This window comes from Mus musculus, chromosome 11, assembly GCF_000001635.26.
Source record: "Mus musculus strain C57BL/6J chromosome 11, GRCm38.p6 C57BL/6J".
Classification (NCBI taxonomy): domain Eukaryota; kingdom Metazoa; phylum Chordata; class Mammalia; order Rodentia; family Muridae; genus Mus; species Mus musculus.
Window position 1 is genome coordinate 102,798,935 of NC_000077.6, and position 22,627 is coordinate 102,821,561.

General features: G+C 43.8%; 1 protein-coding gene across 8 annotated transcripts; it reads right to left on the reverse strand.

Annotated features, from left to right (window-relative positions):
* Window positions 1–542: 542 nt before the first annotated feature.
* On the reverse strand, window positions 543–20,752 carry Gjc1 (gap junction protein, gamma 1). Of its 8 annotated transcripts, none has more exons than XM_011248736.3 (4): window positions 20,036–20,257; window positions 5,347–5,578; window positions 3,907–3,982; window positions 543–2,261 (listed from the first exon to the last, which is right to left on the reverse strand). In XM_011248736.3, exon 4 carries the CDS (start codon window positions 2,239–2,241, stop codon window positions 1,051–1,053), a length of 1,191 nt encoding a protein of 396 aa, XP_011247038.1. In that variant the 5' UTR covers window positions 2,242–2,261; window positions 3,907–3,982; window positions 5,347–5,578; window positions 20,036–20,257; the 3' UTR covers window positions 543–1,050. The 8 variants fall into 8 exon arrangements, with proteins under 8 accessions (XP_011247038.1, XP_030101432.1, XP_030101433.1 ...); XM_030245572.1 differs by having other exon boundaries at window positions 20,126–20,229; XM_030245573.1 differs by lacking the exon at window positions 20,036–20,257 and adding an exon at window positions 19,161–19,569.
* Between the last annotated feature and the right edge of the window lie 1,875 nt (window positions 20,753–22,627).

The following is a 22,627-nucleotide window of genomic DNA, read 5'->3' on the forward strand; positions in this document are numbered from 1 at the left end:
GGATTGAGACCTTTTGCCATTTTCAGTACAAGTAACTTTGAGTATTCTAATCTGAGAAATTTTGTTTGAATTTCTAGTGTTAACAAATATAGAAAATATTCACGACCAGTTTTTTTCAGAAACCAGAGTCAGGTTTCTGGTCAGAGATTTTAGGGCAAGTGGAACAGCTTCACAACTTAACTCCCTGTGGCTCCTTCTCCAGGTGTTGGGCATGCCTTTGCTTAGGCCTCAGCACTGTCAGACCAGTCAGTGCGACACACTGCTAGCTGACTGGGGCGGCCGGGGGGGGGGGGGGGGCATCCCTGTGTATCAGTCTTTCAAGTCATAGATCCTCCATCAAAGCACACAGCAGCAGTAAATCACTGTCTTCCTTTGGAAACATTTTCCAAGAACGGCCACAACTCTGGTAACAGGAAGGAGATTTCAAGATCTCTCAGACAGAAGAAAGATCTCAACCTCTTTCTAACAGGGATCTTCTTCCAAACACTCGAAGACTGGTGTTTCTCCCTCAATTTCCCTATAGATAGATCTTAAACCTTTCCTGAAACACGAGAGGCACTTTTATTAAGTGTACCATCTACCAAAATTCTAATCACAAGATAATATTTGCTAAACAAAGTAATAACATTACCCTTTAACAGACATTATTTACAAGGATTTTTTCCTTTAATATAAAAAAGTGTAACTACAGCAGTCCAATGTACAAATACAAAAAAAAAATTTATACTAAAAAAACTGTACCATAATACTGTACATACAAAAACTGTCCAACAAGAATGATTTAAATATATCAGTTCTTCTCTGGATCTGGAAGACACAACCTGAAAGTTCTGCAACTGCATTATTGCTGAGAACATGTGCCTGGGAACACTGTGTTTCCCTCTCCCGACTCATCCCAGCTCCACCTTCAGAGTCCCCTGAGTTTGGATCATGAGCCAACAGCATCCCTGAAGATAACCAGAGCCAAATGTTTACTCAATGGAAGTCATTATTCAGCAAGTTGCTGCTTACCATAAACTATGAAAACCCAAGTTTTAAGCCCAACCAAGATTAAATCCAGACGGAGGTCTTCCCATCCCCTGATTTGCTACTAATACTGCTTTTGTTGGACCCAGATTTGGACCCCACTTTGGCCTTCTTTTCCCGAGGACCATGGGGGTTGTTTTGGTGATGGTAGGCCTGGATTGCTAGGTCCAAGCGTTCCTGAGCCATTCTGATCTCCCGCTGCAGAGTCTCCAGATCAGCCGGGAGGTGTTCCTCGTGGCTGCCGTACTGCTGTTCCTGGGCAATATTGGCTTTGTTTTGCTTGTAGGCAATCTTAGCATTGGACAGCTCAGTGTACTGGATCTGATCTGGTTTGACAGCAATGTTATAGCCAGGGGGAGCAGAGGGTGTGTTCCAAGTGAAAGGATAATTATAAGCACCCGGATCATCAAGTTCCCTCCTTTTACTGTTTAGTGAGTCTCGAATTGTCCCAAACCCTAAGTGAAGCATCTCCCAAATGTTAAGCAATAGGCAGAGGCCTGTGACACCATACATTATCAGAAGGAAGATGGTCTTTTCAGTGGGTCTAGAAATAAAGCAGTCTATCTTATGAGGGCAAGGAAGTCTGCTGCACACATAAAATGGGTGGACTTGGAAGCCATACAGGAAATACTGCCCTATTAGAAAGCCCACCTCAAACACAGTCCTGGCCAGCAGCTGCAACACATAGATTTTCATGAGCCCATCCTCTCGAATTCGTCGTCGGCCATCATGCTTAGGTTTTGGTTGGCTCTGCTCTTTATTTTCTTTTTCGCTTTCTAACTCCATCTCTGGATACATCATAGGATCCTCTTCATGGTCCTCTTCCGTTTCTTCCAGAGCCCGGTGCTGTTTCCAACGCATGGCATAGGGTTTGCTCCGAGCTGCCTTCTTGTCTGCCTCGCCATGCTCCATTTTGGCAATCTTATGAATAGCATATCCCAGGTACATCACAGAGGGAGTTGCAACCAGGATGATCTGGAATACCCAGAAGCGCACGTGGGAGAGCGGGGCAAAGGCATCATAGCAGACATTCTCACAGCCCGGCTGCTCTGTGTTGCACACAAATTTGCTTTGTTCATCATAGTAGATGGACTCTCCTCCTACAGCAGTTAGGACAATTCGAAAGACAATCAGCACAGTGAGCCAGATCTTCCCTACAAATGTCGAATGGTTGTGGATCTCCTCTAGCAGGCGAGTCAGGAAGCTCCAACTCATGGTGGTGGAATTGGTTTGCCCTGGTAGGTGAAAAGTACCAAGCAGGAGACATCAACAAATGCTAAAAATAGTTTTCTATTTTTGGTGCCCAGTCCCAACAAATAATCCAACCCTAACAATGTAAATTCACACTATCTCTAGGAACACTGTAACCTGAGATGTCCCACTTCAAGACTCACAGTATTAGAACAGATATTAGAATCTCACTGCACCTTATAGCTTTGGGTGAGACAGCACCCTACGACCTGTCTGCACATACAAGGTCTTGTTTGCTCTCCTACTTCATTGATATTATTTCTCAGATGCAGCACACTGTGTTTTTTTACATACATTAGTGTGTTCTAGGACATGCAGACATTGGGGTAGCTTTCTGGTCCAGTCATAGAGCATAGCATCATAAAAGGGGCCCTTGGACTGGACTCCATTATGAAGAGGCAGTTTACCAGAAAGCTTAAGTTTTAAAGCAGGTAACAAAGCATTAAAGTAATTAAGGAAGCCAAGAGTGGTGACATATGCCTTTAATCCCAACACTTGGAAACAGAGACAAAGGAACCTCTGAGTTCAATGCCAGCCTGGTCTACAAAGTTAGCTCCAGGACAGCCAGAGATACATAGTGAGTGCCTCTCCCAAGTTTTTTTTTTTTTTCGAAAGTAATTCATGAACGGAAGCACTGAAGAGAAAGGAACCATGGGTGACCCCTCCCCTGCTAGACCACAGAGCAGAACAGGCCCTGGTTTTGCTTAAGTCCACAATCGATTTTCTTACAACAAATACTTTACACAGGGAAGCCCTGTGTCGACATTTGCTAAACTGATCTATGAAAGCAACAAACCCAACCAGTAGGCAGACTCACTAAAAACAGTTTTTTGTTTGTTTGTTTGTTTGTTTTTTTACGATCTATTTATTGCCGGGTGTGGTGGCGCACGCCTTTAGTCCCAGCACTCGGGAGGCAGAGGCAGGCAGATTTCTGAGTTCGAGGCCAGCCTGGTCTACAAAGTGAGTTCCAGGACAGCCAGGGCTACACAGAGAAACTCTGCCTCGAAAAAAAAAAATCTATTTATTATTATATCTAAGTACACTGTAGCTGTCTTCAGACACACCAGAAGAGGGTGTCAGATCTCATTATGGATAGTTGTGAGCCACCATGTGGTTGCTGGGATTTGAACTCAGGACCTCTGGAAGAGCAGTCAGTGCTCTTAACCACTGAGCCATCTCTCCAGCCCTGTTTGTTTTTAGAAAGAAGGTCTCACTGTGTACTTGTGTCTTTCCTGAGACTTGCTATGTACAGCAGGCTAGCCCGGAACTCAGAGCTCTGCCTCCAGCGTGCTGGGACTAAAGGTGTGCAAATGCCTTGCTCGGTTTTGTATTTTGTTTTTCAGACAGTGGATCAATTGTTGCCTAGACTGACCTTGGAACTCAAGTCTTCCGACCTTGGCCTTGAAATGCTGAAATTATATGTGTTTGCTACCATACCCACCTTTAACAACAGCATTTAAAGGATAATTTTATTCCAAGATTCTTAGACCTATGCCTAGAATCCAGGTCACAGGTTAAACCCTACTGAAACATCTGACACAAAGCACATGCAGGTTTCCAACTTCTCTCTCTCCCGCTGCACTGCAGCCTATGGTAAATCACCACCACCGGGTAAGTTCCAACACTTACCTGTTCACCAGAACTCCTGTTACCCAAAACCTTCTTTCAGATTCTGTACTTTGTTTGTTGCTTTCCCAAATTCTCTCTGGAAGAGAAAAAGAAAAGATCTGGTCATAAACTTCCTTCCACAAAAAACAATGAGTCACTAACATGTCACTTTCAGGAAGAAACAAGTTTTCTGTGTCCTATGGAAGTCACTCAGAATGAGATGGAAACAGGCTTGACTGTGAATACCCTCTTCTCTCCTCCCAAAACAAGTGACAAGAGAAATTAACAGTGACCTCAATGTTTTTAAATCATCAGGCTCTATGAAAACCTGATAGGGGCTGGACAGATGTCTCAGCAGTTAAGAGCACTGCTCTTTCAGGGGACCTGGGATCTGTTCCCAGCATCCACTCAGAGGCTCACAGCTCTTTGTTAACTCTAGTTCCAGGGGATCTGATACCAACTTTGGGCCTCTGCAAGCACCAGATACGCGTATACTACACATACATACATCCAGGCAAAATAAATAACTTAAAAATAAAAGAAAACCTAATAGGGAAACGAGTCATTAGTGAAAATTCAGAACTGCTGGACAGGGTGGAATATAGCTTTAACACCACCAGCATGTGGAAGAGCAAGGCAGAGGCAGGCAGATGTCTTAGAGTTCCAGGTCAGCCAGGGTTAAAAGTGAGGCCCTGACTCAAAATAAACCAACAAAGCCACCAATGAACTTTGCAGACACCAGCAGAAAGCAAAAGCAGCAGCACTGCGGGTTAAAGCAGGCTGCCGAGGCCCCGCCTCCATCACAGCCAATACTTCTCACTAGGGTTTGAGCAGCCCAGAGGAGCAAGCTGTTCAGCTCCAACACCCAACAGCTGGCTCAGTCACTGGGACACCACCTCCGCAGGAGGTGATTTACAGAGCCAATGCCTCACAAAGTCAGAGAAAGAAAACACCTGGACTCAAAACATAAAAAGTGAATTTGAGGCCAAACTGGTCTCCAGAGAGTTCCAGGATGGCCGGCTACAAAGTGAGACTCTTGTCTCAAGACAACAAAACAGGCCGATAAAGGAGAAATCAGTGTCCATTATTAACCTCTGAAGAGCTAAGGCCATGTCATCCACAAGACACCAACTCTGTTCACTACTATCACTTAACAAATAAACTGAAGACAATTCCTGAGACAGGACCTGGTGGTGCATAACCTCTACTCCCAGCACTCAGGAGGCAGAGGCAGGCAGATCTCCCAGAGTTTGAGGTCAGCTAGTTTATGTAATAGAATACAGACTCTATCTCAAAAACAAAAAGAACCCCTGAATATTCCGTGGTAATTTAACAGTGACTTAGGATTTTGTTGCTGTTTTACTATGGGGGTAGGGGTGGAGGTGGGAGAAGAGTTTCCAAACAATAAGTAATGAAACAATAAGTAAAAGAGTCATAGACACAGCATATGTCAAAATTTACATGTGAAAAGCTGAGACATGACGCTAAACTAGTAGGTGACAAGGCAGGGTGATCAGGAGGTCAGGACCAGGGGCTGGAGAGCTGGTGCAGTGGTTTAGAGCAGGTGCTGCTGCTTTTAGGAGGACTTGGGTTTAATTTGCAGTATCCACATAGCGTCTCACAACCATCTGTAACTCCAGTTCCAGGGGAATCAACATCCTCTTCTGGCCTTCCCTGGCGCCAGGTGTATAGACTGTATGGAGACATACAAGCAGGGAAAACACTCATACATGTTTAAAAGAAAAAAAAAAAGAGTTCAGAACCAGGACTAGGTATGCCTTTAAACCCAGCACTCCAGGGCTACACAGAGAAACCCTGTCTCGAAAAACCAAAAAAATAAAAAAATAAATAAACCCAGCACTCGGGAGGCAGAAGCAGGCAGGTCTCTGACCAAGGACAGCCTGGTCAACATAGTAAGTTCCAAGCCAGGCTACATAGAGACCATACCAGAAAAAGAAATGGGGCGGAGGAGGAGGCCCAGCCTGTGCTACACAGGAAAACCCTCAAAGAACAAACAGGCAGGAGGCATTACAGTTATGAGCCAGCCTGCTGCCTGCCTTCTTGCAGCTCACTCAATAAACCGTTTGGGTTTTTTGTTTTGTTTTTTTAAGGGAATTTCACCAAAATCAGCTATTACCATAGGACTTTGAGTTAACTGGGCCCATCACTTCTTCTGTTATTGAATACACAAGTTAGAATCCACATGTGTGGGTACCTATGAAAGCCAAAAGCAGTCCCACCTCCTTAAGAGTAGTGTGACAGGAGTCTGGGAGGCTACCTCGGGTCCCCTGTAAGACTAACACACACTGTTAGCTGCTGACCGACTCTCCAGCCCCCGACATCCAGCTGTTTACATGGGTACTTGTATCTTCACGAGTCTGCAGCAAGGGCTCTAACCCACACGAGCCATCTCTGCAGCCTTGAGGGTTTATAGCTATGAAAATATTTCCCATCAGTTTTGCATTTCAGACAATAACCCAACTTTTTTGGTGGAAGAAACTGTAAGATATAAAACAGCCATTTTTAACACACCAACAATTGAGTCTTGTGCACTACTTAAAACTGAAACCTTAGAAATGCTGAGCCAGGCACAGGATGGAGGTTGCAGCTCGGACGGTAGAGTGCTGGCCCAGCACACACAAAGCCCTGATCGGATCCCCACACCAAACAAATGGGGCATGATGTCACATTACATTTAACTTAGCATTTGGGATATGGAGGCAGGAGAATCCGGGGTATGTTTAAGTTCAAGGCCAGCCTGGGATGCATGAGACCCTGGAAAGGACGGTGAGAGAAAAGGAGAGAGTGCTGAAACAGTTGAGCCTTACTTTCTTTCCATAGACTTTTTCTAGGATTACAGCATCATGTATCTACATCCTGAAGTTTATGCTCTTGACCACAAAATGTCTGAGAGAAGAGAATCTTGGTTTTTGGTCCTATATATAAAATGCACACAAATTATTTCATCTTTTTTCTTAATCTGTAGAGGTGAGATTCACCAACAATGTAAGACAAAACTACCACACGAGTGCTCTGTAGAGATGGCTAAAAGAACAACTCCACAGGACAACAGCTCCGACATGTGATACAGCCTCTGTAAAGCTCCAGTTTCCAGGCGATCTCATGTCCTCTTCTGGCCTACATGGTCACATAGCACAGAGTGCACACATGGAACACATACATTCATATACATACATACACAGCATTCATACACAAACTTTAAAATAAACCTACACACACATCACAACCAAAACCCCTTAAAATGCTTTGGCTTTCCATTACTTCCTCTTTATCCTGTGAACCCCCAAGTATAAGATGGTACTAACTGGCTTGGTGAAATGGCTCAGTGTGTAGGAATAATTGCTGCTCTTATAAAGTACCCAGGTTGTTCAGCTCCCAGAACCCATGTAGTTACACACACAACCACCTGTAACTCCAGTTCTGGTGGACCCAATGTCTTCTTCTGACCTTCTCAGGCACCAGGTCTGCACATGGCTCACATATATACAGCTGAACACTCTTATAAATAAAATTAATAAATCTAGAGACTGGAGCCATAGCTTCTACTGGCTGCTCTTATATAGGACCCAGCTTTGGTTTCCAGCACCCACATGGTGGCTCACAACTACTTCCAATTCCAGGGGATCCAAGACCTCTGGGGACACCAGGTACACATATGATACACATGTATACATGCAGGCAAAACATTCATACATATAAGAAATTTAAATTTTTTAAAAAAAATAAATATCTTTCTACAATAAAAAAATGGCATTATCAGGGCTGGAGAGATGGCTCATCTGTTAAGAGCACTGGCTAATCTTCTAGAGGTTGTAAGTTCAATTCCCAGCAACAACATGGTGGCTCACAACCATCTATAATGGAATCTGATACCCTCTTTTGGCATGTAGGTGTACACGCAGATAGTGCACTCATATACATAAAATAAATCTATTTTTAAATGGCATTATCTTACAAAGAACCTTAAGAATAGATATATATGTTTGAATGTATATGGTTTGACTGTGTCTCCTCCCTAAACTTCACACGCTGGAGTCTTAGAATGGCCAAGTGGAAGCTCTATAGGTGCTGGCCTCAGAAGGGAATGGTGGTTTCTTGCACTCATTTCTGGGGAGAGGGAGTTTTTAACAGTCTGGTCCTGAGCCCTGAGTCTCTCCTACTTCCTGTCTGGTGAGATGACCTGCTGTCACAATCTCCTGCTGCCGTGCTACCTCAAAAGCAGGTGCTCACCAGAACCAACCAGAAACTAGCACCATGTCCTTGAAGCCCATAACTCTGTGCTAAATGAGCCAATTTTCTGTTTTTGGAAACAGGTTTATCTGTTGTAGCCCTGGCTCTCCTCCAATTCAGAGATCTGCTTGCCTCTGTCTCCTAAGTGCAGGGATTAAAGGTGTGGACACCTTGCCTATATTATAAACCTCATTTTTGGTTTAGGTTTGGGTTTTTCAAAACCTGGTTTCTCTAAATAGCCCTGGCTGTCCTGGAACTACAGGTCCCACAGACCAGGGCAGCTTCAGAATCAGAGATCCATTTGCCTCTGCTTCATGCATGCTGGGATTAAAGACATGTGCCACCACTGCCCTGCTATATAAACCTGATTTTAAAAAGCAGCCTGTTTCATCATTTTACTCTGTCTCTTTCTATAGAAATGATGTGCTTATTAACTAATTCTAACATCTCATAAAATGGGTTATGGATAATCTTTCTAAAGAACTTCCATGGGCTTCCAAAGGACTAGCAGAACCACAACTAATTTTTTTTAAAAGAATACAACTAAAGTTTATGGTGGCCCATAAGTCAAAATAATCGCACACCCACATACATACTGAAAAAAGAATCATGTTTGCTTATATAACAATTATTGGACCAGAAACCAAACATGCTATTTTTAGTCTGTTTTCCAAGTAACTTAAGATATAAATCTACCTTGTTTCTCATACTACTAGTAGTCTACTAGTGAGTTACATTAGACCCAAAATTCATAACATTTTTCTGTTATGTACTATTAGAAACAAGCAAAATCTTGGTGCATTCTTCTGTTAAACAGAGTTCATAGGATTTTTCAAAATTAAGTATAAAGCACATGTCTGACAATCTCAGGTAGTCTATTCCTGGGTCTCCATAAACTCCAGAGTGAGAATTGGACAATGTGTGCAAGTTGTCCAAGATCATCTAATGACCGAGTATCCTAAAGCCAGCCAGTCTTGCACTACGGTTTGGCACTTACGAGTGATGACCTGTGCTATACAGCTGAGGTGTAGCTCAGGAGTAGTGTTCACTTAGCACACTAAAGGGCCTGGCTGGGTTCCCAGCATCACTCACATCCCCAGCACAAGAGGGATCACATACAGGTTTCATGTAGAAAGGACTTCACCCCAGTTCTCCCGAGGAGAGGAGAGGAGAGGAGAGGAGAGGAGAGGAGAGGAGAGGAGAGGAGAGGAGAGGAGAGGAGAGGAGAGGAGAGGAGAGGAGAGGAGAGGAGAGGAGAGGAGTGGAGAGGAGAGGAGAGGAGAGAGAAGAGAAAGGGGAAGGGGAACACGTCTTTTCCGAGGCAGTGGCTTTCGTGGCTGGCTTAAGCAGAAAACAGAATGGTGTACAGAATCTAGTGTCAGGCTAGAAGTTAAGCATTTTACTTTCAAGTTTCAGTTTCTCATCTTTGTTCACGTTTTTCAGACACCCATTTGTTTGGTTCCCCGGAGATGTTTCATTTTGGCTATGGCTGTTTAAAGTCATTTGGCTCTCAAATTCTTTTGAGGAAAAAAGGTCAACAATAGAAATGTGATTAGCTGCCTCTATTTATTTAGTTAGCTAGTTAGTTTTCTTGGATTTTCAGCATCTCTTGTGGTGGACTTAGCTAGCCTACAACTTGCTTAGCTCCTCCTTCCACCCCCTGAATAAAAAGAATAGTTTCCCAAAAACAGTACAAGGGAACCATGGGATGAGCAGTAACTATTGTACGATGTTTCTTTTCTTTTCTTTTCTTTTTATTCTTGCACTAGGTGCTCTTCCAGAGAACTGGAATTCAATTCCAAGCAGACACAATGGCTCATAACCACCTGTTACTCTGGTTCTAGAAGATCTGATGCCTTCTTCTGGCCACTGCAGGCATAAGACATGTATGTGGTACACAGACATACATGTAGACAAAACACCTATACACACAAATTAAGTAAATTGAAAATTAACTTTAATATAAAGTAAAAGCCAGATGAACCCAAGATAGTTCAGCAGTTAGCAGCAGTTAACAGCATACCCTGCTCTTGTAGAGGTCCAGAGTCCAATTCCCAATATCCACATCAGATACCCCCAGCTCCAGATCTCGCACTCACATGTACAACCCACCCAGAGATACACATATACACACAGAATTACAGATAGAATAAATCTTTTTAAAAAGCCAGACAGCTTAGCTATGGTAGCAAAGTTTATAATTACAGCACTCAGGCTGCTAAAGCAGGACATCATTAGTTCAAGGCAAACTTGGGATATAACAGGATTCTATGTATTTCTGTATATCTTAATTAACACTAGGGGGAAAAAATCTGTAAAACAGTAGTTATTCACTCCTTAAATAATAGACACTACATGGCAGAGACGCTGAGAGGAGGGAAGCCACACAGACCTCTAATTACCCAAGCTAACTCGAGGGTTTCTAGAGCAAGGAGGAGCACACAAAGCACAGCAGACTCACGAGTGGAGGACAGCCCAGACAGGCGGAAGCAGGAGGAACTCAGAGGGCAGAACACTAGGTCATGAGAAGGAGGCTGAAGGTGGGTACAGCACACAATTCCATTCATATAAGCACCTTTCTTGGGATGACTGTGGTGTGCACATTCAATCCCAGCACTGAGGAAGCAAACACAGGGAGTTCTCTGAGCTCAAAGTCAGCAAGAGACACAGTGAAACTGTTTAAAAAGAAAAAACAAACAATAAAAATACTTTTTTAAAAAAAAGATTTATTTATTATATGTAAGTACACTGTAGCTGTCTTCAGACACCCCAGAAGAGGGCGTCAGATCTCATTACGGGTGGTTGTGAGCCACCATGTGGTTGCTGGGATTTGAACTTAGGACCTTCAGAAGAGCAGTCAGTGTTCTTACCCGCTAAGCCATCTCTCCAGCTCCCTAAAAATACTTTTAAAGAAATTCCAAACTCTTATCAATCTCCTTTGTTCTATCAAGTTCATTTTTTTTCTTCTCCCTGACCATATCTGTCTTTGATTCTTTCTTTTTTTAAAGACTGGGTCAAATGTATTCCAGGCCAGACCGGCGACTCAATGTATAGCTATCTCCCCATCTCTACCTCCCAAGTACTAGAACTAATGTCAGCCAAGAGTTTTATGCATCACTGGGTACCGAATCCAAGGGCTTGGTGGATGCTATGTGAGAGCTGGGCCAACTCGGTGCCACACCCTTAGCCTGGCGGTCAATACCTTAAAATTCTAATTTCCTTTCTAAATAAAAACAAAATCTAAGATAAACTAAGATGAACTAAGTGATTGACTCTTGAGCAGAATAGACTAGAAGCCAAGGACAGTGATTTCAGAATGTGAGCCCCGTGCTTCAGGAATCAGGTCTTTCTTGCTACTCACTAAGGCCAGAGGAGTCTCAAATGCCCCTGGAGCACCACAGGTGGCTGAGAACTGAGTTGAGGCCCGCTGCAAGAGCAGAACATGCTATCCAGCCCCTTTCCACATTTTATTTGGAAATAATTGAACATAAACGGAGACATATCAAACTAACTGATTCCTAAGGTTCCCATTGCTTAATATTAACTTTAGCATAATAAAATTCATAAAGCCAAAAAAGTACATAAAATTAAGTACTCTGGGGTCAGGAAGGAAGTGATGTAACAGCTGTGACATTAACAATAACAAGATGTAAATTTTCATAGCAATATTTCCCAGTCATTTCAGAAAACACTACAATTTAAAAAAAAATTCAAGATGGGCTTGCCATGATCCCGTAGTATGGACCAACGATCTGGGCATCCCATAACAAGAGCTGAGCAATCCACTAAGAGTCAAGCCGGTGACTCACATCCCTGAATGACTATGCTTTATTGTGTAGACAAGGAATCAATTACAGGGTTTACAATGAAGTTTTGTTTAACTGGAACGTTTTAAGTGGAAGTTAATTGCACATCAGTGATAATAGATGCCTAATAACTAGCTGGTGACAATTTCTAAAAAAAAGAATTATGGCAGCTAACTGGCAAACAGTAATCTATGTGGCATAAACATAAAAACAACTTGTTTTCAAAAGTGTTCCTGGCTATGAACAACATTTGAGAAACACAAAATATAATTTATTATGAATCAAATTATAAAACCTCCTGAAAAGAGAGGCATCTGAAATGTTGGCTCTATAAACCAACAAGGAAATAAAACACACCATTGTGGGCTGAAGTGCCAATTTACACTGGCAAGGAGCCATTCTGCTTGAATTCAAGAACATTCAGGAACCAGCTGGAAAAGTATGGGATTGCACATTCACCCACAATGCCTCTTAAGTGGTACTGTCTGCATTCAGAAAGGACAGTACTGGTACCCATGTCTAAAACAGCCTAAGCTTCCATCAATCAAGAATTCTAAATCATGTTCAGGCTTGGAAAATAAACATTTCCAATATTAACTAGGATTGTGGAAGGTCTCACATCATACAGCAATGGCAACTGTCAGCTGGTATACCTCGTGAAGCAATCTTTACCATGAACTGAAATACCACTGGGCCCAGTGGCACACTCGAGGCAGGGGCAGGACAGTCACTGTTCAGTCAAGGACATTTGGTCTACACAGTCTCTCAAAAAGCTACTCTTCAACAAGAAAAACTCTAAAATGCCATCTTATGGTGGGTAATACATTTGTAATTATTCCTAAATACAGAATATTTGCTATAAGAAATCTTATATAACTTGTTATAACCCTCTATAATGAAATAATATACAATGACTTTGAGAGGGTAGGGGTGAGGGTAGATTGAGACAGGGTCTTACTATGTCACTGTGTAGCCCTAGCTAGCCTTGACTCTCTTGCCTCTACTTCCGAAATGCTAGGATTCCCACTGTGTGTCAACCTACATCCTACATAACTTAAAAAAAAATACACACACACACACACACACACACACACACACACACACACATATATATATATATATATATACTTTGAGGGGCTACAGAGATAGCTCAGCAGTTAAGTTTGCACTCTTGCAGAGAATGATGGTTCAGTTCCCAGCACCCACACCACAGCTTACAACCTCCTGTAACTCAAGTTCCAAGGGATCTAATGCTGTGACCTCTGAGGACTCTTGAACACATGTGGTACACATAACATACTCAGGCACAGACACACATAAAATCAAGTGAATATATTTTAAATGCAGTATTTGTTAAGCTAGTATGCAGTGCTCCTCTGTGGCTTCCACTTAGCTCCTTCCTCTAGGTTCCTTTCCTTACTTCTTGCCATGACTTTCCTCAGTGATAAACTGTTACCAGGAAGTGTAAAATGAAATACCACCCACCCCAGAAATACTGTGAGACAGAGCCCTGCTAGGCATGCCATAGCCTGGAAGTTACAACCCTACCACAGCGTCCAAGTTCTGGGATTATAAACATGCTATCATGCCTGTCTTAATTTTTTTTAATAGCACAGAATACAATATTTAAGTATCTACAATTATTTAGATAAAATTCAAAATTATCTAGACAAATTCTAACATCTATAATTAGACTAAAAGTAGATTAGTGGTTGTCTAAGTCTGTGAGGTGGGCGATGATTACTTTAGGACAGTAACATTCTTCTTAGAGGAACAGAAGTATTCTTTTTTTTTTTTTTTTTTTTTTTGGTTTTTCTAGACAGGGTTTTTCTGTGTAGCCCTGGCTGTCCTGGAACTCACGCTGTAGACCAGGCTGGCCTCGAACTCAGAAATCTGCCTACCTCTACCTCCCCAGTGCTAGGATTAAAGGTGTGTGCCACCACGCCCGGCCAGAAGTATTCTTAAATTAACCATAGTGATGGCTATGTAGCCTGTCAGATGTGCTAGAAACATTCTTTGGTGGTTTTAGTTCCTTCTTTTTAAAATGTAGGAGTGTTTTGCCTGCATTTTTGTTTGTGTACCATATGTGTGCCTGGTGCCTGCACAGGTCAGAAAAAGGCATCAGATCCCCTGGAACTGGAGTTACAGACGGTTGTGAGCCAGCATGTGGGTGCTGGGATTGAACTCATGTCCTCTGGAAGAGCAGAAGCCATCACAGCAGCTCCAGATCTTGTGAGCTTTGGAGAGCTGGAGTTCCAGCTCATACATCTAAGAATATTAAAGAATAAAAATTAAAAGAAAACAAGTGACATGGAAGATTTTCATTATTTCTCAAGAAAGTGCTTTTTAACATTTTAACTCTTTAGACACCAATTAGATAATACGGGTAAATTAACAAGGAAGGCCTACAACAAATAGAGAACAGAGATACCACCTAGAGAGAACTAGGGTTTCTTAGCTCCAGCTGAGCCAGCCTTTTAGGCTGGCATATTTTTCAAAAGAACTCTTCAGCCTGAATTTTCATATGCAATCTTTCATTTTTTGGTAAACTTACTGAGTAAAATATGGTAAGATGAAGAAATGGGGCTAAGGTACAGCTCAGTGGTAGTGCGCTTGCCTAACATGCACAAAGCCTTATGTTTAATTCCAGCAACAGGGAGGGGAAAAAGTGTACAAATACAAGTACACTCCTTGACGATTTTCACAAATTAAACAGATTCATGTGACCAACATGGGGAGGAAGCATAAAACACTATAGGAGGCTTGCTCAGCGAGTAGCACAAGCCTGACAACCTACTTCAATCCCACGGGCACGCATGGTGGCATATATCGGTAATTCCAGCATGCCTACACGGAGATGAGAGGTGGAAAGAGAAGTGTCCCGAAGCTCAGAGGCAGTGAACCCAGGGTAAGCTGCACAACACAACACCAAGAAAGACCCTGCCTCACTAGGGTTAACAGAGAACTAACTCCCAAAAGTTGTTTTATGACCTTCATCTGTGCATCATGCCATGAACCTGTCTACATAATACACATATACACACACACACACACACAAATGCATAACTTAATTTTCTAATTAAAAAAGGGGAAGTTATCACATCTAATATTTGTTTTGTTTTTAAATTGCTGGGCTTTTGTAGACAGCATTTCACGTAGTCTAGGCTGGCCTCAAACCTCCTATGCAGCCAAGAAAGACTGAACTCACCTCCCGGCCTTTGCCTCGTGCTGACATTAAAGGTCTGCGCAACATTCAGCCCAACAGTGCCTGAAAATCCACAGTGGCTGCTGTTATTCTTTACTGATTTTCATCTAGTATTGAGTATTTGGAAGGAATTTACTTTTATTTGAAAAACTGATTAAAACAGCCACCAGAGGTTAAGGATTTAGATCAGGAGAGGAGAGCACTGCTTAGCACACAGGAGGCTGAGGGCTTAATCCCTCTACACATATACAGGTGTTTTTTTTTAAATCAGTTTCAAATATGAGTTCCATTAAATGTTTATTTGCAACATGAATGTTATGCAAATTTTCATCTTCTAATCACTTTCCTTCATATCAAGTGTTCTTTTGTTGGAATATCAACATGCCATGAGATTCAGTTTAAGCTCAATGGGCCTATTCTGCAGTATTAATATATAGTCCTAGACACGCTTTTAAAAACCCAAATGTTACTTTACAGCTTTACGACTAGCTATTAGAGTTTAAGAACACTACTCTGTGTACAGATCTCCTTTTTATTTTTCCTATCTTAAGAAATTATGCTCATATATATACAATTTCAAACCTCCAAAGTGTGTGTGTGTGGAGGGGTAAGTTTCCCCATGAAAAACATATAAAAAGCAACTAGAAACAAAGCTCCTAATTGTTGAGAGTTCTGTTGTGGTCCAAATAATAAACTATTTATGCTAACAGGATGTGGTGCACACCTGGTGGAGGTGAGGCAGTGAGATCAGGGATTCAGGGCTATGCTCAACTACATTCTGAGTTTCATGTCACTCTGGACTATTTACTTCATGTATGTGAGTACACTGTAGCTGTCTTCAGACACACCAGAAGGGGGAGTCATACTGCATTACAGATGGTTGTGAGCCACCATGTGGTTGCTGGGATTTGACCTCAGGAACTCAGTTCCACTGAGCCATCTCTCCAACCCCCTCCATGGTAACTCTTATAAAAGAAAGCATTTAACTGGGGCTTGCTTACAGTTTCAAAGGTTCAGTCCATTATCATCAGCCAGTGTACTCAACCTCTGAACCATTTCTTTAGTCTTGTTTTGTTTTGTTGAGATAGGGTCTCACTATGTGGTCCCTGTGTGTCTTTGAACTCACAGAGATCCACTTGCCTCTGCCTTCCAAAGTGCCTGAATTAAAGGCAAGAGTCACATGTCCAATTAAAAAGAAATATTTAAACTGACAAACCACAACAAAACAGCACTATATTCATATATAAGACCACTAACATACAAAAAACAGTATATAAACAAGGTGTATACACCTATAATCCTTAGCACTTGAGGTTAAGGCATACAGACCAGTTCTGAGACCAACTTGGGCTGTATAGGGGAGACTCTATCTTGGAAAAAAACAAACAAAAGAAAACGAGAAAAATATGCAACATGTAATAATAGCAAGGCTTCCAGGTAGATGCACTAAAGCTTTATCAAAAGTATTTTACTGCACTAAACTACTACTAAGAAAAAAATTAGTGGGCAGCAACTTGCTGAATACATAAATGAAGTAATTATAAGCTAGGTGCCAAGGGTACTGAGATAGCAAAAACAAGATATTACTCTAAATATTACAGAACACACTATACAATCTAATGGTGTCATTAACATTATACAAATAAGCAATATGTCCTAGAAGAGTAACTGTATTTTTAGTCCCTAGGCTAAACTAGAATAGGAAATAGGTTTCTTTCTTTCTACTTAATTTTATTTTATAAGTATTTTACTCATTCGTATATCGGCATGCCGCTTGTGTGCTTGGTGCTTGCGAGGTCAGAAGACAGCATTAAGATACCCTTGCGTTGGAGTTATGGATGGCTGTAAACTGCCGTGTCAATGCTGGGAATTGAACCCATGTCCTCTGCAAGAACAAGTGTTCTTACCCACTGAACCATCTGTCTAGCCCTGAAAGGTTTCTTGACAGGAGTAAAGGACAGAGTTGCTTCTGGAGTAAAGGAAACAGATGTAGTGCAGGCAAAGACTCTGACTGAGCTTTAAACTTTTTCAGGAAGTAGGAAAAAGACAAGTATGACACAGATACATGGAATAAGAGAAAATGTGAAAGCAGGGCTGGGGGTGTAGCTCTGTGGCAGTGTTTGTCTGTCATGCCCTGGGTTCAATCTCTAGTATAGAACAGAAGGAAAAGAAGACAACTATAGGGATGAGCTAGAGGTGTGGCTTAGTTAGTAGAGTGCTTCTCTAGCGTGCAAGCTGTTCTAGGCTGGATCTCCAGCACTGTCTACACCAACGGGGCGCTATGGCCTAGACCAGCCATTCTAATCCTATGAGCACATGGGAAGAAAGAGGCAGACCGCCATGAGACTGCAGCCAATCTGGGCTAGCATTAAGACCCTGTCTCGAAAAGAACAACAAAAACTCAGAAAATATCTGGTACCAAAGACAGAGAAGAGCTAGGTCTAGACTGAGAAGACGACCAAGATCCTCAGGTTAAAGACACGGCCAACATCAGAGAGGGGCCGACATTCTGAGGACCTGGAGCAGAATCAGAACTCGAAAGGAGAGGGTGGAATCTAAGTCCACATAACTACCTACTCTGGATGGGCAATTAGGAATCCCAGGTCCAAGAATGAGTCCAAAGGAATTCCCTAAAAATAGAGTCTAACGCCACTTAACTCCAGACTTCCTCGGAAGGTATGTTACAAGTCATCCTGAGGTTACAATTAATTCAGTCACAACCAGTTAGATACCACAAAGACACAGATAAAACAGGCCACAGATGGGTGAGAGCTAAACACTGTTTAGAGGTTAGAGGATAAGAATACTATGTGAAATTTATTTCATTTCCATGAGGGGAAAACAAATTTATTCTAAAAGTTTGTGCATGTTTTCCCCCCAAGGATTTTAGATAATTTCCATATTGCTAAACTTTTTTTTTTGCACATTAAAAACACTGAGGGGGAGAGAAGATTGGTCCTCATCTTTTGTCTGCTCCACTTCCTAGCTGTCCCATACACTCACTTAATGGGGAGAAGGTTGCTGGGATACAGCTTAGTGACAGAGCACATACGTAGCCCTTGGTACAGTCTCCAGGACCACAAAAATGTTTGTTGAATGAACTACCTATAACCCATCATTCTGGAGAGTCAAGCAGTAGGGAGTTCAAAGCCACCCTAGGCTGCATACCAAGTTCCAGATCAACCCATGCCACACAATGATAGCCAGCTTCAAAGAATAACATTAAAAAGTAAAATGTAATCTTTAATGAGATCATCTCACTGTTGTAGGAAACACTTTGGTTAAACACATTCCATGGGTCTGTAAGCTAACCCTTTGCCAAGGTGTACTGAGAGCCAACTCCAGACTTTGTAAAACAAGAATTTACTGCTTGTATGTGAGCCAGTATTCAATACCTCCTCATCCATTCTTTAGCAAAGGAACAGAACTAATAGGATGAAACCAATGTTTTGGAACCATAACACATCAGAACACATTTGCAGAACTTATAATGCCAGTTTTCTCTCCAAAACGCCCTTTGCCTACTCTGCACCCGAAGATCTGGCATCACAAATCGTTTTACCCTTTACCCCGAAGACTGTTCTAATTCCTTTCATTCTGCCATTACACAGCCCTTAAGAAACTCAAAGTAGCTGCAAATAAATCCTGCTGGCCCCAAACAAAACCTGCAATTTTTAACAAAAACTCACAATTAATTTAGTTACAAGCTAAGCAATCAAATTCGTGGGGCCTTTTTTGTTTCTCTTTGTTTTGCATTTTTTGCTCTGAAAAATACCTGCAAACTGTTTACAAGGGGGAAGGATTAATCCCCAAATTACATTATTAATCCTCTTCCTACAGTTACTCATGTACTACAGACAAAATGATTTCTGCCTAACAGAACTAAAGTCTTTCGTTTACAAGGCTTTTTGTACAGCGCTTTCACATATATCCACTTGTAAGGGTGCACAACAAAAGCAATAACTTTTAGACTTAAGACACATACAAGATAACTTATCCAGAATTTGGTCTACCTTGAGTTCCTCGATTGCACCTAGTGTGGACGAGAACAAAATAAAGCCCGAGCACAATGAAATCTGTGGCGTTGCCAGTCCCCGAGGACCAAAAGGAAAATGTCTTCAAATGACAAAAACCAAACTCATCCCACTTCGCAAAAGAAAAGCAATCCCAAATAATCCGCAAAGCGGGGACCGGCGGGGGAGGACCCCAAATTCTAAACATGGGTCATGTAAATCTTTTCAACTCGAAACTCCAAACGCGGCAGCCAGCCCAATCACAGCATTAGCGCCTCCTCTCTATTTTCAATCTGGAGACTCAACGAAGAACAATTAAAAAAAAAAAAAAAAAGGCCACAGCAGAGCTCCAAAGTTTTCCGAAGTGAGAATAAAGTCATCTCAAGTAAAGAAAAGGCGTCCAGCAAGAGGCGACGGGCCGGGTCCTCCCGCCAGCCCCTCTCCCGCTCCGCAGCGCTCGAACCAAACCTCCAGTAAAAAAGGGGGGAAAAAGAAACCTCCGAGGGGGACAGAGGACCCGCCGGAGCCCGCAGCACGCCGCCGAAGAGCGGCCCAGGCCGTCAGACAAAGACGAGCCCGCCCAGCGCCAGCCCGGCCGGGTCCCCCAACCGCCCCGAGGAGTTGCGGGAGCACCGCCGCCCGCTCCCGGCCCGCCCGAGCCGTTTCCCTCCCAATTTGGGAACCGCGCGCCTGGGGACAAAGAGGGCGGGCGCGCCGGCGGCGGGACGCGGGTGGCGACGCCCCTCGGGGCTCGGCGGGCGCTCCTTCCCGCCCTGCCGCCCCCAGGAACCCGGCCCGCCGCCGCCGCCGCTTTCGAGGCGCCTCAGAGTTCGCCCGGCCGCGCCCGGCCCGGGGCCCCTCAAGCCGCCGCTCACCCGGCGGTGGGCGCCCCCGAAGCCGCCTCCTCCGCCGGGCCTCGGCCCGTCCCGCCGGCCGCCGCCTCATGGGCCCCGCGTCGCCATCACCTTCGCCGCCTCGCCGCCGCCGCCACCGCCGCCGCCTCCTTCGCCTCAGCCTTCAAGCCGAGGCTGAAGCCGCTCCGGCCGCGCCCGCCGCCTCCCTCTCTCCCGCTCCCGCCGCCGGGACCCGCGGGGAGGCGCCTGCGCACTGCGTGCCGCGGTGGGGGTGGGGGCGTCCCGTCTCGGCCTGGGAGCGGGGGCGCGGCTGCACGTGCGCCTCGAGTGGGAGGGGGCGCCCGGAGCGCGCGGCCCCGCGCCGGCGCCAACTTTCCGTGACCGGCCGCGCGCGTTCCCGGGCGGTCCCGTACGCGGCGGGGCGCGCGGTGGCGGGAGGACCCCTGCGCGGGGAGCCCCGGTGGGCGGCTGACTTCGAGCGCCGCGGGCTCATTTCCTGTGGCGTGATTCCCCGGAGGAGCCGGCCAGTGACAGCGTGATGGAGACACGCCTCACCTGAGTTTCCAGGGTCGGACCGCAGAGCTCCACCGTTATCTCGTGCGCTAGGTCAGGGCCTTGGTCCAGCGGATCTCGGGATGCTCATGGCCGTTCTAGGCTCTGCTCTGCAGTTGCTCGAAAAACCTCCGGGGCTTCTCGGCCAACCATCCCCGCCTGGTGGAATCATGGTTTTTACAGGCGTTCTGCATAGTTTTGAGGTCCTGGATTTCTCGGATTAGTAAGACCCTAATAGGCCATTTCCTCTTAACTCCTTGCATCCCAGCGGGATCCCAATTACAAGACTTGAAATGCACATGGACAGGAATTCCCCTGGCCGAAACTGCGGGTTAAGAAAAGGAAAACTAGCGGGAGAGACGGCTCAGCGGCTATGCAGTTTGTACTACTGTTGCAGAGAATCTTCTACACCCACGTTGTGTGGTTCACAACCACCTGTAACTCCAGCCTCTGGAGGATCCGACTCTCTCGGGGCACCTATATCGATGTGCACATACCTACACATAGACCCAGAGACACATAATTAAAAATAATAAAAAATAAATCTTTATTAAAAAAGAAACGAGAAATTCCCCTAAATACTTTAACGAGATTGAGACTGGGTGGTGAAAGGCAGTTTACCAAAGAGATGGGAGGGGAGGGCCATTCCTGTACTCTAGAATTACAAATGGATAGGCTTTTTAAAAGTTTTGCCCCTGGACAGGGATGAAATTAAACACTAACAAGTGAGGCGACTTGTGGATCAAATTTCTCCCGAAGCTAGGTCACAGGTTGGGATGAAAAGGGATGGTCCATTGCCTACCCACACCCTCCGAAATTTTGTTTGGTTGCTATGATGTGTGTGGTTTTTTTTTTTTTTTTTTTTAGGAAAGTGCCCAAATTTTTAAATCCTTTTTTTTTTTTTTTTTTTTTGGCTTCTCTCTAAAAATCAAAGAATGTGCTCACTTTGAGCCTCATGTTTCATTTTTGATATTTTGTTTGATTTTTTATGAAACGAAGTCCCATTATAGCACAGGCTGATCTCAGACTCGACCTGTGGCTGAGAGCTAGCTTTGAAGTCTTGATGCTCCTGCCTTTGTCTCAGGAGGCGGGGTCTAAGGCAGACACCACCCCCACTGTGCTGTGCTCTGAACCTTTATTTTTGTTTGCTTCTTTGTTTTTTGAGATGGGGTCACCTTGGCTGTCCTAGAGCTTGTTATGTAGATCAGACTGCTCAGGAACTCAGAGGGATTCCCCAGCTCTTACCTCCTAAGTGCTAGGAGTAGAGGTAAGGGACACCATGGCCAACCATGAGCCTCTGGTTTTATGGGATAGCCATTTCTGATCCACATTTGGTTTATTGAGAACCTACACCCTCCCGCTCAGCTGCTTGAGCCTTTTCCGTTCCTTAAACGGCTTGGCCTCTGAGTATCAAAAGTTCTCCCCAGCCAGCCTTTCCCAACATGACTTCTCTAGTTCTTCTAGTGGCAAATGTGAAGAACTTTTAAATACATGAGAATATGAATGAGAAAAACCTGTTGGGGCTGGGGCATAGCTCAGTGGAGCTCTTACCCAGGATGCATATGGTCTTGGGTTTAATTCTGGCCCCCCTCCTCTAAGAGAAAAAAGACATCATTTGACTAACTTCTACAGAAATGCCTACAGGTGTTCACCAAAATATGTGTGGGATAGTTTAACAGCCAAAAAGAAAAAAAAAAAAAACTCTAATTACCCATCAGCCACAGAACAGATAAACACTACTATAATCATACAATGGTAGAATGTACATCACTGAGAATAAACCAAGCTGAATCATATAACCTCATAAGGAGTTTCCGTTTATATATAGTTTGAAAACGGGCAAAAGGAGTCTATGCTGCTAAGTGAGAATTGAAGTTACCTGCTATGCAGAACAGTGCCCTGAAAGGGGCGTGGTGGGATTTGGGGGCGGGGCTAGTTCTGTGCTTGATCTAGACTAGGAACACACGTGGGTCTAGTTGGCATGTTGGGCTGTAACAGGTTTTATTTTTCTTTCTTTCTTGGTGCTGAGAATCAAATTCAGGGCCCTTGCATGTTAAGCAA

Excerpts from the sequence above, each read along its gene's own strand:
- Gjc1 (XM_011248736.3), bottom strand. The coding sequence starts at position 2,241 with ATGAGTTGGAGCTTCCTGACTCGCCTGCTAGAGGAGATCCACAACCAT.